At 44.7% G+C, this 17,825-nt stretch overlaps 1 protein-coding gene and 1 long non-coding RNA gene across 4 annotated transcripts in view; one reads left to right on the top strand and one right to left on the bottom strand.

The window, feature by feature from the left end:
• Window positions 1–6,388, bottom strand: part of ZFPM2 (zinc finger protein, FOG family member 2) — a 1,143,438-nt gene extending 1,137,050 nt beyond the window's left edge. For all 3 annotated transcript variants that reach the window (XM_029591865.1, XM_029591867.1, XM_029591866.1), the window contains exon 1: window positions 6,071–6,388. In XM_029591865.1, coding sequence (XP_029447725.1) covers window positions 6,071–6,110 — 40 coding nt within the window. In that variant the 5' untranslated portion in view covers window positions 6,111–6,388. The remainder of the gene's footprint in view (window positions 1–6,070) is intronic.
• Window positions 6,389–6,576: 188 nt separating this feature from the next.
• Window positions 6,577–17,825, top strand: part of LOC115085623 — a 66,960-nt gene continuing 55,711 nt past the window's right edge. Inside the window, exon 1 of the long non-coding RNA XR_003854907.1 lies at window positions 6,577–6,736. This is a non-coding gene — a long non-coding RNA (uncharacterized LOC115085623). The remainder of the gene's footprint in view (window positions 6,737–17,825) is intronic.

Below are 17,825 nucleotides of genomic sequence, written 5' to 3'. Positions count from 1 at the left end.
ATCTAACATTCAGATTTTCATTTAAACTCAAAAAATATGACAACACAAAACTTTAATGCTGGAACATAAAAAGAACTTTGCCTGTTATTTGCTAAATGTCATGTTTCATAAACAGGATTTTTTTTTTATTTTAACAAGATATCTAATTTTTAATACAAATAGAAATTATATATTGACTGGAAAGATTATATATTTCAAATTGCGGTTATATAATACATGTTTAATTGCCACCACAACTGTAAATTCAGCATGGCAACCAGTAAAAAAAAATATATATGTCACAGCTATTTTTCTCATGCGTACCATGGAATTTTAAAAGAACCACAATCAAAAGGACATCAAACCTAACCAAAAATACCTAACAGCAGTCAAGGAATAACAAACCATCCCAATTTTCATTTGGTGCTATTTTTCCTTAAGAGTTGGAAAATGTGTTTCAATATTTTAAAGATGTCTTGCATTTGGATGTTTTTTTTTTTTATCACATTATTACTTTAGCTGTCTCTGCACCTGTAAGTATAGGATATAGTGCTGCCAGCAAATCCAGAACTCTCGATGTATGCGTCATAATCAGAGCCTTCGCAGATGCTTTCCTGGGTCTTTACTTTGGTTAAAGTGGCAATTTCTAAGTTGTGTCTAGAGCACATTCACCTGCAGTTTTAAGATTAATACAAAAACTATATCGTCCTTCTACAATGCACAAAGATGTCTATTTGAATTAGACTTTGAAAAGGCAAAGCAGTTGCCTAGATGAGTCAGTAAATCACTTCCCCCTGGTAAATGACACGTTCATTTCCTTGACCCATTTTCCCGAAAGACTACATTTTTACTCCCATTTCTGAGTTTCACGCACAACCCTCAATGGCCAGAACAGATCACTCTAATGCTCAAAGGCTCTTGTTTTGAATAAATGTATCTGCAGGGTGAACCATACGAGAGGGTTGCTACATCTCCACAACATTGGCAAGCATTTTCTCCATCTTCCTGCAACAGTGTTGGCAAATAATCCAAATGTCTTTAAAAAAAATTCTATATTTCTGAGTTTTATTGTACTGATTGTATTCATTGATACAAAATGCATTAAATCAAAAATAACTTTTCCTTTTTGTTATGTCATGCCTATTATTTACAGCTAAAGAACTTAATTCCAATTGAGTCTTTATGTTACAACAGAATAAATGTAACTGTTGAAATCATTACATCATTATTATAGCCAGCCAAAAGGAACTTATTAAAGTTCCATTTTTTATGAAGTTGTTAAAATAAACCAGTCCCAACTAGGCAAATGCATGCAAACAGACATAACATTGGCACACGTTAAAGGTAAGAGTGGCCTTTTCTTGTATGGAATAATGATTGGAAATATGTTTAGTTTTTAGAATAGTGAAATACCAGTGTTAGGGAACAATTCGAGAAACTTCCTTAAGAGCCACACTGTCGGCCTGATACAAAAAAGGGACTTTTTTCTCCACCCTGTGCCTATGTAAATTATATTTCTTAAATATGCCCTTATGTGAAAACTAGAACGTCTGAACGAATCCTAATGAGAGTTATCAATATACTCAAACCAGTTTCTTTCTCCCCTATGTCCTTATCATGCTTGCCTAAATGCTTTTAACATGAAACTTCAAAGGTTTTCTGTTATTACAATGAAAATTCCAGAGTGAAAACAATAGCTTTGCCTGAATAATTGACCCATTCGATTTACTTGATTTGGGCAAACTGAGATACAGACCAATATCATAGTTTACTGTAGATTATGTTTTGATAGTATAATTTAGTTATCTAGGGCATTCTCATATCTTGAAAGCAGAAATCAACAAAAGGAAATTTGCATTGTTTTGTTGAAAAGGAAGTTTGCAAAAACAAGTGTTTTATTTCTAAACAGCGTTTATTACTCTATGTCCTCTGATAGATTCTGTGAAACCGCAGTAACACCTCAAATGTGGTATTGTTAATTTATTCACCATAAATATGAAAAGTAGACTTGAAAACCAGACCCTGATTTGGCATGTTGCTAATTATTCTGACCAGCAGGTTTTTACATTTACAAAAAAGAACTGTGGTTTATTTTGTTTTCACCTCCTTTATTCTACATTTCATCAGAGTTGTTTCCTTCTATCTAATAATAAGCACAAAGAGGTTCTTGAAACTTAACTTACATTCTCTTTCTCAATCATGAGTGGATCAAAACAACAAATCATCTGATATTAAAACTAAGCATCCATTTTCAGCTATATTTCCATATTCAACTGCATTTACACAGATTATCGAGCACACAATGCTTAAGAACAAAAACAAAGCAAAACACAAAACTTTACACAAACTCTGTTTGCATAAATCCAAGATATACAAATAGTTATCCAAGTAACAGAAGTGTTTCCTGACCTCCAACCCATAAACTGCTGTACTTAAGTGTGACTGAAATATGGGACATATAGGTCAGTAAACCCATTACTAACTGTAGACAAGAAAATCACACAAAAGAAACTGCACAAACCACACATCTGCTAATCATACAGAAATGCATTGGTAAAACAAAAAAAAAATCATCATTTTTGTCATAAATTTTCCATCAGAGTCAGAGAATGGAGAACAATCTGGGCAATTTATTGGTATATTGGCAGGAGGTGATAAGGCTAAAACAACAACAGCTAGCAGCTGGTGCAGGGAGATGTGCTGATAACATTGATATGGGGCTCCCATACAAAACACCTCCTTTCCTATCAGGGCTTTTTATCAACCTCGGATTACAATAATAGCTTATGGGAGAGGGGGCTTATTTGGGTGGAGGAAAGAAACAGATAGACCTGGAATAATAATAATAATAATAATAATAAAAACCTCTGAATTTTTGTGACAAAACATGGGGGCAAAATACATAATTTATCACTGTATTATCAGGAAATCCAGGCAGTCTAATCAGGGAGCACTGAGTGACTATTTTTTGCCTTATCATCCAAAGTGGTGGAAACGGAGAAGGAATTATCAGGCTTCTGCAGATTGCTGGGCTGGAATTTTAATGGTAATAATCGGGTTTCTGATGGTATATCTTCTCCGTTTATCTTTCCCATTATCTTCCCTTATCTGGCCAGTCATCAGAGCAAATTAATGGTGCTCTTTCAGTGTCGCCTTTTTATCACTGCCCAGAGAGCACCCAAGGGGAAAGAATAAGCAAAATATTAAAATACTGCATAAATCACAATTTCAGATAGCAGAAAACTGTATGCTGTAAAAGGGAAAAAAAAAAACTGCCCAACAACCTTTTTGTCCTTTAAATTGACTGTCTTCACAGTTTCTGGCTATGAACTGACTTTTTGCTGTCACACAGCTTTTATATGGTTACCTGGGAATACCTGGGACATTTCTTTGTGCAAATGAAGACTTTCCAACTTCAAAATAAAAGGGTTGTTGATCACCTTTTCTATTTTTACCCAAATCTCCTTTGCATTAGCTTCCCCAAAAATGATCATTGTTATAAGATCCCAATTTAAAGTCAAATTTAAAAGAGTTTTTGCTCATTTCTCATCTGATCTATTACCTGAAATCAGCAACATGGAGAACATTAAGTTCCTGTTCCTATTTTAGTAAGAAGATTTCTGTCTGGAAAAGAAACTGCCACATATGGTTGGACAAACATTTTAACGGCCCAACTGTATGTCCAGAGCGCGTTCACAGGTTTATTCAAGCCAGAAGTGCTCTAAAACTGGCTAGGATTTTCTTTTTTTTTTTTTGCACGCCTCTGAATCAAATAGGATTTCAAGTTCTACTGTATACGAAGTCCTACTGCATGTTTCCTGACTCCATAATACTTTGATACTCTTGTGAAAGTGGAAAAGTGAATCCACTCTTATTTGCAGAGTAAAGTACAATATCGAATAAAAGTTCTAAAATCTGAAAGCACACAGACACATGCCTTCCAATAAATCTGTGTGTGTGTGTGTGAAAGCATACAGACATCAGAAGGAGCGGAAAAGAAGAGAGGAAGAGCAAGAGAAACAGAGAGTTCTGAAATGAAACTATGGTTTAATTTTACAAAGATTAGAATGAAAGGGAAGAAAGCGACAAGAAATGGGGATTTTTTTTTTCTTTTAACCTATAAGGCAAGTATTTCTCAATTAACAGCCACATTTTGTCTGCAGTCACATTAGGTGGACACTTGCAGACATTTAATGAAGTTGATTGGGTAGATAGCAAAATATGCAAATTGACAATCAGATGGTCTTTGTGCCATACAATCAATTAATTATAATTGTTTATTAGTCATCAAGTCACTAATCATGTACTAGAAGGGAAGAATTATATACTGCAACCTGCACTACTGTAAAATATTAAATACCGCTATGGAATACATAAGATATTTTAGTACTATTGGCTGAATTTGTAATAACACTGTGCTTTGGGTGGAAAATATATATGCATTTCTACAAACACAAACACCAACATAGAATGTATATTATGCAGCAGAATAGCAGAGCAGAAGAATCTTAAATGTAAAATACCTTACGCATTACAGTAAAACAAAAGAATCTAATGTGCAGTCGTACATGGAATGCCATAGTTTCAGGGGATCCATAAATATGTCTGTGTGTAAACATGTGAACTGTGGCCAGGCACTAAAATACTTCTGAGCATCTGCAGTGAGTACTATTTCTCATAAACTGCTTTATTGGAAAGGAAGCCCTCTTATTTTTTGAAGGTTGAGCTGTTTCAATCCTGCAGCTCTTATCAGTTTCCTTAATTAATTAGCCCAGGACTGTCCACCCTAAAAAGAGCCAATCAGTTCTTACTTGCACTAAAATTAATGGGAAATGATCTACAAGGGAGACTCTTGAGGATTTCTAATGTACATTACTGAAGTCATAAAAGCAAAGGGACCAAATTAGGTACGGTGCTTCCCCTCCCCTCCCTCCCACGCCCTGCTATAGGAACAGATATAGGAAAAACCCGTCAGTACGTGTGTCTCAGTATTAAGGTCTACGGATATAGAAGTTCTCATTGTAAACCAAACGATCTGTAATTCTGCTGTGACCTCTGAATTTAGCAGGTCTGGTCAGGGCCAAGCAGTATTCTTGCTTGGCACTGCTTACATAACAAGGCTACGAAAAAGTTTACCAAGTTCTGGTTATAGTTCCCAAAGCTTATGATTCAGAGATGGGAAAAGCTGGGAACTCTATGAGCGCTGGTGGCGACCAACACCACAAGGAATAATAGTATTTCGGATCCTCCTAGTAGAGTCAATAATGTGGAGCGATGTGCATATATACATTGAGACTAATTCTTATCGGTAAAAAAAGAAGAAGCTCGTCGCACTTAACGGAAAAAAAAAATACCAGAAATATAAACTGAGACAACGATTAAACAAACACCACTTTTCAAAACTCAGGAGCACGGGTATTAGACAATGTGCGCGTCAACAAACAGGTCCTTGCTCCTCTTAAACTCGGAGCTCGCCGGTGCCATAGCCATTTCAAACCCGCTATGCCAATTTCCTCCGAAACCTGGCTTTTGGGCAAACCGTGTCACCGGTTCCGCAGCAGCCCTCCGTCCACCCCAGCCATGCACCGGGTGAAGTTCAAGATGCACGGGGCTGCGAGGAGCGGGCGTCGGCGCTGGGAGCGGAGAGGCGCTCACGGCCTTTCACCTCTGCGCTCCACTTGTGTGCACCCGCCCCCCTAATTCTGGTACTACTTTGTTTTCCTGGGCGTCTGATTTTTATCTGATCCTTTTGCTGCTGCCGTCGCTGGCAGCCCCACTAGTGGATTTGCGATGCTATTCAAAGTTGGGGGAATTATTTATTTTTTTAATGTTATATTTGTATCGCTTGCAATGCAATCGTTGTAAAATCTCGCTGGGATACGTGGAGGGTCAGGGAGAGGCAAGAGGTACCACTGAACCATGCCCCACGGGTCAGTCCGGTAGTCCTCGATACTGGCTCTCTGAATCGATCTCCAGAAACTTCAACCATTCAGCATTCCCCCTCCTCCCCCCCGCTCACCCCCCCCCCCCCCTACACACAAATGAGAGCACAAAAAGTATTTCCCAGCAAGACATCGTTTGGGGAACTCACGTTTGATCTGCCGGGGTTTGCTCTGCTTCCTCCGGGACATGCTGCCTCACTTGGTCCAGGCTCCCGAGTGACAGGTCAATCGGATCCTTTCCTAGAGGGGGGGGACCGATCGATGCCTGGAGACTCAAAGTCAAAGGAGAGGAAAAGGCAGCGCTACACAGAGAAGGAAGGGAGGGGAAGGGAGAAAGAATGAGGGAGCGAGTGAGAGGAGGGAGGAAGCCAAAGGCAGGGGACAAGGGGGGCGGGCTCTCTCCCTCTCTGCCAGAGTTATGATGGGGATGCTGCTGTCGCTGCCACCGTCGCCCTGAGTGCTGTGATCCTCTCCGCCTGACTGATTGCAGAGGGAGGGGGAGGAGGAGGAGGCACTTTCCAAGTGGAGGGGGTGGAGGAGGGGGGGGGGGGAGTGGAAGGATGCTGGAGCGTGAGGGCAGGAGGGGAGGGACGGAGCTGCTCTCCGACGGTCAGGGATTTGCCGAGCGGCTGAAATCCAGCCTTGCCTGCTGTCCTTACAAGGCAGGGGCGGGAAGCTTCAAGCCGCAGAGCTGAGCGGCTCTGCTCTCGAGCCGCCCGCTCTCCTGCAAGAAGTTATTTCTGACGGCGCGCGAGCTGGGGCGGAAGGCGCCCGACTTCAGGGCTCGCGCCGGGAGCCCGCCTGTGCCCGTCGAGGTTTGTAACGTTGCTCGACTTTTAAGTCCGTAAAGAGGTTCCAATCGGTGGTTCTTAGGTTTGAAGCCGCTTTCTTAAATCATATTATTTTAGGAAAAACAAAAGTGTTCCACGGAGTGGCAAGGGCTCCTTGATAAGAAATCGGGAGGTAGCAAATCACTGGAAGGATCCCAGGCAGAAATGCGCACGGACGGTCAGTTTACAAGGAGGGGGAGGGGGAGAAAAATTGGACCAGACTTTGCAAGATAACAAAGAAAAATAGTTTGTCACTGCCTGCTAGATAAATATGAAAAGGACACCAAAAAAAAAAAAAGGAAGCCTTGAGAATCCACAGGGAAGGGAGAAGGAGCAGGACGTTAGGCTGTTCAAGCTTGCCAGCGCTCTTCAGGGATTCTGTGAACTTAACAGAAAGGAAAGCACCAGTGCCCTGCTAAAAAAAAACAAAAAAAAAACAACATATTTTTCAAAAATAGCTTAGGTTATATTTATGGAAGTTATTCATTTTTTTTACATTGCATTATTAGAGCGGAGGAATAGCCTAGTGGTTTAGTGCAGCAGGTTACAAATCAGGGCAGTTAGGTTTCAAATCCCACTAGTGCTCCTCATGACTAACCGCAAACTTAGGGAACTATTTACTAAGGGTTTTCTCCTCTTTTTGTGTCTATGGGAAAAACGTTTACTAAATCAGGCCCTTAGATTGTAAACCTTTTGGAGATAGGGAAATATCTACAGTACCTGTGTAAAGTGCCTGAAAATGCAAAATAAAATTTTAAGATACACACCAAAAATCCCACAGCTTGGCAAAAAAATCTGGCATCTAATTTTTAGGGGCGTGCAGGCCAAAAAGTGTAGTACCATGCTGCTTGGGAATCAATTTTCAACATCATAAATGATTTTTTTACATTTTACAGTGTTTTGTAAATAGTGTACTCTCCTTTTCAAATAGTGTGCACTTTTCAGAAATAGTGCACGCTGAAAACAACAGAATAAAAACATAAAATTATGTAGGCTTTTTTTATTGCTTCATTTTGAAAACAAGAAACACCATAGACAATGTTGTTGTCATTGCCTATGTAATTTCTAATGGATGCACAACCCTACTAATTATAAAATCAAACAGCGCTAGGATTTTCAGACTGTAAGAATAGAAATAAAGATCAGCAAACTTAATGTAAGTGACCCCTTTCATTTGGCCTAACCCAGGATATCTTAGTGCAACAAAAATGTCTCACCTACAATTTGTTTGCTGACCCTCATTTCTGCAGCCTCTATACTTTGCTCAGATAGGCTGCAACCTCCTTGTATGCTTACTGCTGGGACCTGAGGAAGGGAGAGTCATCTCCCCAAAACTAGTCAAGAAATGTATTAATTTAGTTCAATAAATAGATAGGTTATATTCTTTTGGCTTTTTCTTTTTTTTTTCTTTGATTATCTTTATTTCCATGTCTGTTTTCTGAAAAGGTTTTACAGATTTTAAATAACGTTTTCTTAAGGGTTAAGAAATAGAGTATTTCAATTGATTTTTTTTTCTTTTTTATGTTAGCATGTTATTTGTAAAGTTTAAATTTATAAGAGTTTTACATCAGGAAATTGTGTTCCATTCTAAACAAACAAAAATAACAAAACCATACTTTTTTTTGTTATAATTCTGAATTTCCATATCATTCCAGAGGGGATATTAACAATTAATTGTTTCATATGAATGTTCACAAAAAAATTTCAGGTTAAGTTTTTCAGAGCATTATTTTCAGTTTGTTTCATTTATTCTGGTAGTTTCTGTTCATAAATGCTGTTTTGTGCACATGAAATTTAATTTTCTGTGCATAAAAAATGTATGAGCATAAACTATTGAAACAAATTAAAATAAATATGCATTCCTATTGTGTGGTGAGTTTCTCTCAGGCAGAAAACTCCACTGATCCCTATATTGCTCCTACGAAGTTTCACCTGGTAGAGTTGGAAGTGAAGCACTCACTCCAAGGCTGAACTGGTTGTATCTATAGTGGTTTATTTTTTCAGGGGATAAAATACATTCAGGCCCAACTCTCTGGATGTAAAGATAAGAAAGATAATGAAGACTGGAAAAACAAGAAATTGTTGAACAGGACATGAAAGGAAGGTTATATAATTCTTTAAGGATTCAGATGTCCATGCCATTCTCTGCCTGTCTGGAGCCATTCTAGAAGAATATTAATCTGTATGGAGAGTTTTAGCATTTTTCTTTTTTTTTTTCCCCTTGTCTGTCTTTCCATTTTCTTCTTTGGATGTTTTTTGTCTGTCCGTGATTGCATATGTTTTAGACTCATTGTTAGCAACATGTGACATTCACTTAGTATTAGGAATGTGCAGTCATTTCATTCAAATGGGAAACTGCAATAGATGTGTCACTATTTGGCTCGGTTCAGATAGAGCAGAGCCAGTTGGGATGGGACAAATAAGGAGCAGAACCCATCATGTTCAGCACTTGTTCAATATCAAAGAAGGTGGAAACAAAAAAACAGAACAGAAGCTCAAAATATATCAACTATCAAGTTATATCACTTTTTGTTTATACTCATTGGGTATCAGATAGTGATACCATGCCACGCATTTTAAGGCAAAACATGGCACTTTCCACTGATGCTGTGGAAACTGCCATACAGATGAAAGAATAGTAAAAATCTTTCATTTACTCCAAAACCTTTAATTTTTGTAAATTTTATGTACTTGCAATTGAAAATAATGTCCATTTATAATAAAAGTGTTCTCAAAGGCAAATCAATTGTTGATGTAAAAATGACTCATGAACAAAATGAGAAGCTTGGGAGTGGGTGCCAAGGTAGTAGCGTGGATTGCAAACTGGTTGACTGACAGGAGTCAGCGTGTAATGGTAAATGGAACTTACTCTGAAGAAAGAATGGTATTAAGTAGAGTTGTCACGTCGGTGGGCCCCTGAGTCGAAGTGAAGTTGGCGCCACCTACAGGGCAGGGCCACCTACAGGGCAGGGCGGGGACCTACAGGGCAGGGCCCTGTAGGTCCCCGCTGTCGGGAGGCAGAAGTTGGCAGGTTCAGAGGCTTAACAGGAACTTCACCACTACCAGCCCTCATTTTCCACAGGTTGAGCACTTGGGTGTCAGAGCCGGCTGGGCTTAGGTGCAAGCCTTTGAAAAGCATAGTATCCGAAGAAAGGAGCAGGCTAAGAGGAGATCCAAACAGGCCGAAGTCGGGGCATGCAGCAGAACAGCAAACGTGAAGACAAACTGTGGTCAGGGCAGGCAGCATCACAAGCAAAGTCGAGAGGCGGTCCAAAGTCAGCCAGAAGTCAATCCAGGAAGAAGACGAGTCAAGGCAAGCCAAGGTTCAAACCAGAGAATCAGTTCTGAGAGAAGGGAGCTGAAGACAAGGGAGCAGGAACACCAAGAGAGGACCAGAAGAGGAATGCAGGATTCAGCAACACAGGAACCAAGGACGCAGGAACCAGGAACGCAGAACAAAAGCAGCTACTTGCAGGAGTGGAGACCTGTTGCTGAGACACCATAATCAGGTTCAGGTTGGCTTAAAAAGGAAGCCCCAATGACATCGGTGGGAGGAGCATTGTAGAGGGTTCCCACTGTGGGCCCTTTAAGTATTGGGAGCCACATGCGTGCGTGCGCCTAGGGACGTCTGCTCAACTGAACGGTGTCCCCACGCGGCACAAACAGTGTTGCATGGCAGCCTGCCGTGTCTTGGTCTGGGAGGGCATCTTACCGGCAATTCTCAGCATCTGAGGTAGGGACGGCAGGTAAAGGTAAAGTTTGTCTATTTGTAGATGATACTAAGATCTGCAACAGAATGGACAATGCTGAACAAGTAGAGAGAATGAAAGGTTATTTAAGAAAGCTTGAAGAGTGGTCGAAGATTTGGCAGCTGGGATTGAATGACAAAAAGTGCAGAGTCATGCAGCTGGGATATAGCAATCCAAAAGAGCTGAATGTGATGGCCGGTGAAAGACTAATGTGCATGGACTGGGAGTGGGACCTTGGTGTGGTAATGTCTGATGATCTGAAGGCGATGAAGCAATGTGACAAGCTGATAGCTAAAGCCAGAAGAATGCTGGGCTGCATAGAGAGAGGAATAACCGGCAAGAAAAAAAGAGGTGATAATTCCCTTGAACAGGTCCTTGGTGAAGCCTCACCTGGAGTACTGTGTTCAGTACTGTTGCCCGTATCTCAAAAAGGATAAAGACAGGGTAGAGGTGGTCCAAAAAAGTGACTAAATGGTGAAGGGTCAGCATTGGAAGACTTTATGAACAGAGGCTTAATGATCTGAATATGTATTCCCTGGAGAGAGGAGGTGCAGGGGAAATATGATACAGACCTTCAGATACCTGAAAAGTTTTAATGATGCACAAACATCAAAACTTTTCCATTGGAAAAAAAAATCAATAGAACTAGAGGTCATGAAATGAAACTCCAAGAAGGATGACTCAGAACCAATGTCAGGAAATATTTCTTCACGGAGAGGGTGGTGAATGCCCTTCCGGAGGACGTGGTGAAGACGAAAACAGTGAAGGAATTCAAAGGCATGGGATAAACAATGTGGATCCCTAAAGGCTAGAGGATGGAAATAAAGGCAAAAGTGCAAGGGGATAAATGGGGATAACTTGCTGGTGTGGCAGTTGCTACCCTTAATCACTAAGCCTGATACTTTTGATGCAGCTCAATCATTACTCTCTGCTTCCATGGGAAGGGTTAATGGAAATTGGATTCAAACAGCATCCGAGCGCCCTGACTTTTATGGTCTGGGGAACTGATAAACACGAGGGTAACCTGCACAGTGCTGAAGATACTGGCATAAGCTTCCTGGGCAGACTGGGAGGATCATTTGGTCCTTTTCTGCCATCATTTCTATTTTTCTATATTTCTATGACTGCAGCACAAACCGATGGGAATGATATTTTCCCTGCCTCAGTGACCCAACACTGCCAGTGTTTCTGCAAAGACTGCTTCATCAGGGGTCACATACCTGCTTTAAACAAAAGCAAAGGACAGAGCCAGAGTTCATCTACTCACATTTAAACCAAGGACAAAATATCTCACAATGAACACCTTAACCAATTTAAAATGGCCACCTCTCTTATACCTGTACCCCATCCAATCAAAAACCAAAATGTAAGAGCTACTATTCTCTTTCTTACTTCTACCATCTTTGGTATTGGTTTATTGCATTAGTGGGAGCTGATATATTTGCCTTTTGGGTTGTTTGTAATATCAGTACTTTTTCAACCAGCTTTTCCTAGCTAGCTGGTGCATGTCATGACTTTTTCAATGTTTTCTAAGTGAAAATGAAACTATAAGCCCTTTGAGAAGTGACTATTTTATTCAGTCATTCATCTGTTGGATCTCATAGAAGGAAGGCAAAGGTTCTGAAGATCCTTGCTTCAAAGCTTGGAGTTAAAGAAAACATTAGAAGAAAGGATTTAGATTAATTTACAGGAGAAAGCAAAGTGTACTTTAAAGCTGTCATTTGGGGTACTATCTTATAGCAGGAGAAAGTCTGTAATTTCTGTGAGATGATTACAGTGTGTATCATCAGGGTAGGACTACCAATACAACTGACACTGTGACAGTGGCTGCAGAAAGACTGTTTCTTGGAGCATGTGGAGTGTTTGTGCACTGTGGTGATATAAAAGCAGCTTTCTGTTTTCTCTATGTAAAAGAGTTTGTGTGACAGTGTACTAACTCTTTTGTGTGTGACTTTTGCCCTAAGTTAGACTTATTCTTATAGTGTAATGAGTCACTCAGCAAAGATCATCAGTTCACTCACTCTGTTTATGACAAAAGTGACTGGCCTGCCCTTTTCGTATGTCCACATTAGGGAGTACAAATATTGTAATACTAAAAGTCCTTACCCATTAGCGATCTATTTAATAAATTCCATCATGTCACTGGCATCAAGCAGGAAACATGACAATGGAAGAAGAAGAGGGAAGGCTATTACTTCTCCATAGATTCCTAAGGCAAGCACAAGTAGCAGTAATGATGATGAGAGACATAGAATGAGGACCAATAGTCCTCCTTATAAGCTCAAGAGGGGGAGAACAGGTAGAGATGTAGGTTTTCTGAAAAACTGGAACAGCAGCCGTCTGTTCCCATCTCCACTGTTAGTATGGTGCAGTATTAGGAAAAGGCAAATCCCATTGGGTTGCACCAGGAGGACATCAGCCAAAGCCTGTACAGCATTCTGTTCTGCTCTGACCAGTTTCTGCAGGAGATCTTTGCAGAACCTACTGATTCAAATGAATCATGCAAGGGATTTGAAGAATTAAAAGGGGATTTTGAAAATCTAGTAACCAAGGAGGGTTTTAGAAAGCCAAGTTCCACTTACTAGTGGGATTTTCAGGGCGCAGTATTAGCTGGTTCCCTGTACATATCTGGATCAGTCCAGACAGTGGGTTATATCCCCGACCAGCAGATGGAGTCAGAACAGAGTTTGAGAGCGTCAGCATATAGAGTAGTGCACCCTCTGCTGGAGCTCAGTATTCTTCTGACTCCAGCAGATGCGAGTGGGGGGATCCACTAGCTCCCCCAGATTGACAGGGTTTCTTCATTTTTAGTTATTTCTTTCTTTTTCTCCACAGTATTTCCCTGTCTTATGTTTCTCTTCATTTTGGATCCTTAAAGTTTAAAAAAAAAAAAAAAAGTTTTCAATTTTTGAGGAGGCGTGTGTCTGTGGCTTTGCCTTCTCTATTCTGTACTCCTTTCCTCTTCCGTTGGGGTAAGTGGAAGTTTTTTGAGTTTCTTTCTCCACAGGTTTGCTTCTTTTTGGTGGTGTCCCGTGGATGCCGGTGGTTCCGGCCGCTCCACGCGTCGTTGGGGGTCCCGCGGTTCGCAAGCTCCGCCCGTGGGTGTGTGCTCAACTGAAATGGGGGTTTCCCCCGCAGTTACTGGACCCCTTCGGCGGGTTGTTAGGGCCATTTCCAGGCCCCCCTGCGGCACTAGCTCGTCTTTGGCACCCCCCCCCCCCCCCCCGAGGCTTTCTTTTTCCCGGTGCTGACATGCCGCGGTCCTCGAGGTGTGAGGCCTGCGGCGAGCCGGGGAATCAATTTCTGAGGGAGGGGCTTTGTGAGCGGTGCTTCCCCGACGGGGAAGGCACCCTGCAGTCCTCCGGTGCGATTTCGGACCTGCCTCCTCCTCAGCCCGGGTGGCGCGGGCCGGCCACGTCGCCGCCTTTGGCGGGAACGGCGGCCATTTTAGGGGGTCAGCGTGAGACGGACTCGCTCCCAGATGCAGACAGGATTGGTTACACTGGCTCTCAACAGGCTTTCCAACCAGCTCTCCATTTTTCTCACCTGACTTTATTCTGGCAATGCACATGGCTTATTTGCAGGGTATGGGAGCGCAGGCGCCTAATCCCCTGGGGGCCCCTCCCCCCAAGGTTCCTAAACTTGCTGTTGGTCTCACCGCCTTGTCCGTTACGCCTGGATCCCTGCCGGGTCCCTCTCCCGTGCCACCCCGGCGTACCACGGGGGCGGCTTCGCCGGTGAGAGACGTCTCCCCGGAACCCCCGGAGGCGCATCCGGATGGACATACGGAGGGGGACGACCCTTGAGCCCTACGGATTTTTCAAAAAGAAGAGCTGGATGAACTCATCCACCATATTATTCAGGAGCTGGACCTCGACCCACCTCCAGATCCGCCGATCCCTGTGGCTCCTGCCGTCACCACCTCGTCTCGCAAAGGGGATCCAGTACTTGCCGCCCTCCGTCCTAGGGCAAGGGCTTTCCCTATCCATGAGTCCTTCCTACAGCTTCTCACCAGGGAGTGGGACACTCCCGAGGTGTCCTTGAAAGTCACACGCACCATGGAAAAGCTATACCCGCTCCCTGAGGATTTTTTGGATCTTATCAAGGTGCCCAAGGTGGACTCAGCGGTGTCGGCAGTGACCAAGAGGACAACCATCCCGGTCACGGGGGGAACGGCCCTGCGGGATACGCAGGACCGTAAACTAGAGACCTTCCTCAAGAGGGTCTTCGAAGTCTCCGCCCTAGGTATGCGGGCCGTGATGTGCAGTTCGCTCACGCAAAGGGCCAGCTTACTCTGGGTACAGCAACTTCTCACCTCTCAGGAATTACCCCCCGAAGAGGCCGCCCAGGCGGACCAGCTGGAATCTGCCATAGCATACGGGGCGGACGCCCTGTATGATCTCTTTCGCGTAATGGCGCGGTCCATGGTTTCGGTTGTAGCAGCCCGACGGCTCTTGTGGCTTCGCAACTGGGCAGCAGATGCTTCCTCCAAGTCGAGCCTTGGCTCCCTCCCCTTTCGGGGGAAGTTCTTATTTGGAGAGGACCTGGATCAGATCATCAAGTCACTGGGGGAAAATTTGGTGCATCGGCTGCCGGAGGATAGACAGCGTTCCTTCAGATCATTTTCTTCCGGTAGAACCAGGGCCAGGGCACAGCGACGTTATAGGTCTTACCGACAGTCCGCTTCCCGGACGCAGCAGACAAGATCCCAGCCTTGGTCTCATTCCTTTCGTGGGCAGAGGCCCACGAGAGAGGGTCCAGGGCAGGGAATTCTGCCCACAAAGTCAGCCCAATGATGCCAAAGGAGCCCACTTCTCACCTCCCCGGATCGGAGGCCGCCTCACGGACTTCTACGAGGAGTGGGCAGTTATCTCCATGGACCAGTGGGTGCTGGACACCATAAGAGACAGTTACGCCTTGGAATTTGTCCGCCCCCCGAGGGACCGGTTCATCTTCTCCCCCTGCGGTTCGGATCTCAAGAGGATAGCGGTTCAACAAACATTAGACCGACTGTAGGAAATAGGGGCCATCGTTCCCATCCCCTTCGACGAGGTGGGCTTGGGCCAATATTCCATTTACTTCATCATTCCCAAAAAGGACAGTTCCTTTCGCCCCATCCTGGACTTGAAGGAGGTAAACAAGGCCCTCAGGGTCACCCGGTTCCGCATGGAGACTCTTCGATCAGTGATTGCCGCAGTGCACAAGGGAGAATTCCTCGCTTCACTGGACCTCTCGGAAGCATACTTGCACATTCCTATCCTGCCGGCTCACCGGTGGTATCTTCGCTTCAAGATTCTCGGTCAGCACTTTCAGTTCAAGGCGCTTCCCTTCGGTTTGGCGACCGCACTTCGGACCTTCACAAAGATCATGGTAGTGGTGGCGGCGGCCCTCCGCAAGGAGGGTATCCTAGTACATCCGTACCTAGACGACTGGCTGATTCGAGCGAAGTCCTTCTCACATGGTCAGTCCTCAGTGGCCAGAGTAGTACAATTCCTACGCTCTCTGGGCTGGGTGGTGAACCTTCCAAAGAGTTCCCTTGTGCCCTCGCAACACCTGGATTTCTTAGGAGCGAGCTTCGATACCCGGCGGGGTATGGTGTTCCTGCGCCAGGACAAGGCGCAAACCCTGAGAGAGCACGTGTCTCAGTTTTCGGCTCTGGAAGAACCAACCGCCTGGAATTATCTGCAGCTCCTGGGAGTAATGGCCTCCACCATCAACATGGTACCCTGGGCGTTTGCACACCTGCGTCCACTGCAGGCGTCCCTACTATCCCGCTGGAAACCAGTCTCCCAGGAGTATCAGGTGATCCTGCAGCTTCCACCATTAGCCAGGAAAAGCCTGGATTGGTGGCTTGTCCCCTCGCATCTGGCTCGGGGAGTCTCGCTCGAGGTCCCCAATTGGGTGGTGGTGACCACCGATGCCAGCCTCGCGGGATGGGGCACCGTCTGTGAAAGAAGCGCCACTCAAGGGACTTGGACGCCAGAGGAGGCAAAGTGGCTGATCAATCGCCTAGAAACGAGAGCCGTGCGTTTCGCTCTCCAGCGTTTTCTTCCCCTGGTGCGACACAGAGAGGTGAGGATCCTCTCGGACAACACCACCACCGTGGCCTACATCAATCGTCAAGGGGGGACAAGAAGCAAGCATGTCTCCCTCGAGTCTACTCCCCTGATGGAGTGGGCGGAGAGCAATCTCGTCCGGATAGCGGCCTCTCACATCGCCGGGGTGGACAACGTTCAGGCGGACTTCCTGAGTCGTCAACAGCTAGACCCCGGCGAGTGGGCTCTCTCCGATGAGGCAATGCATCTCAACATCCGTCATTGGGGGACTCCACGCCTCGACCTAATGGCGACCTTTCTCAACGCCAAGGCTCCACGCTTCTTCAGCCGCAGAAGAGAGCGCGGCGCGGAGGGGGTGGATGCCCTCGCCCTTCCGTGGCCGTCGGATCAACTGCTCTATGTGTTTCCTCCTTGGCCTCTGGTCGGCAAGGTTCTCCGCAGGTTGGAACATCATCGAGGGACTGTAATTCTCGTCGCCCCGGAATGGCCCCGTCGGCCATGGTTCGCAGATCTACTTCAGATGACGGTGGACGGCCCACTTCGCATGTCCCATCTTCCTCATCTTCTGCGCCAGGGTCCGGTATTTTTCGAGCAGGCAGAACTCTTCTGTCTTGCGGCCTGGCTTTTGAACGGCGCCGTCTCCGCCACAGAGGCTACCCGGAGACAGTGATCTCAACGATGCTTCGTTCCCGCAAGCCTTCGACCTCCGTCACTTACGTTCGAGTTTGGAAGGTCTTCGAAGCATGGTGCTCCGACCGCGGAGTCCAAACCATGGAGGCGACTGTCCCACTGATCCTTCATTTCCTACAGGATGGTCTGGATAAGGGTCTCGCCTATAATTCGCTCCGGGTTCAGGTGGTGGCCTTGAATGTCTTGGTACAGAAGGACTGCTCTCTACCCCTTCAGCCGGATATCGCACGTTTTCTGAAGGGTGCCAAACACCTACGGCCACCGGTCAGGGATCCTTTCCCTTCTTGGAGCCTCAACTTGGTGCTGCGAACGCTGTCGGGCCCTCCTTTTGAACCCCTGAGGGGGTCCTCCCTCAAGGACCTGACCCTCAAGACGGTTTTCCTGGTAGCCATCTCTTCTGCTCGCCGGATCTCAGAACTTCAAGCCTTGTCCTGCCGGGACCCTTATCTGCGTTTCTCCGACTCCGGGGTTTCCCTTCGTACGGTGCCATCCTTCCTACCAAAGGTGGTCTCGGCCTTCCACGTCAATCAAACGGTGGAGCTTCCAGCGTTTGCTCCAGAGGAACCCCGGTCTCTCCGG

This window comes from Rhinatrema bivittatum, chromosome 2 (assembly GCF_901001135.1).
Source record: "Rhinatrema bivittatum chromosome 2, aRhiBiv1.1, whole genome shotgun sequence".
Taxonomy (NCBI): Eukaryota; Metazoa; Chordata; class Amphibia; order Gymnophiona; family Rhinatrematidae; genus Rhinatrema; species Rhinatrema bivittatum.
The sequence above is the reverse complement of the archived record's forward strand: the minus strand, read 5'-3'. Positions and strand labels throughout refer to the sequence as shown.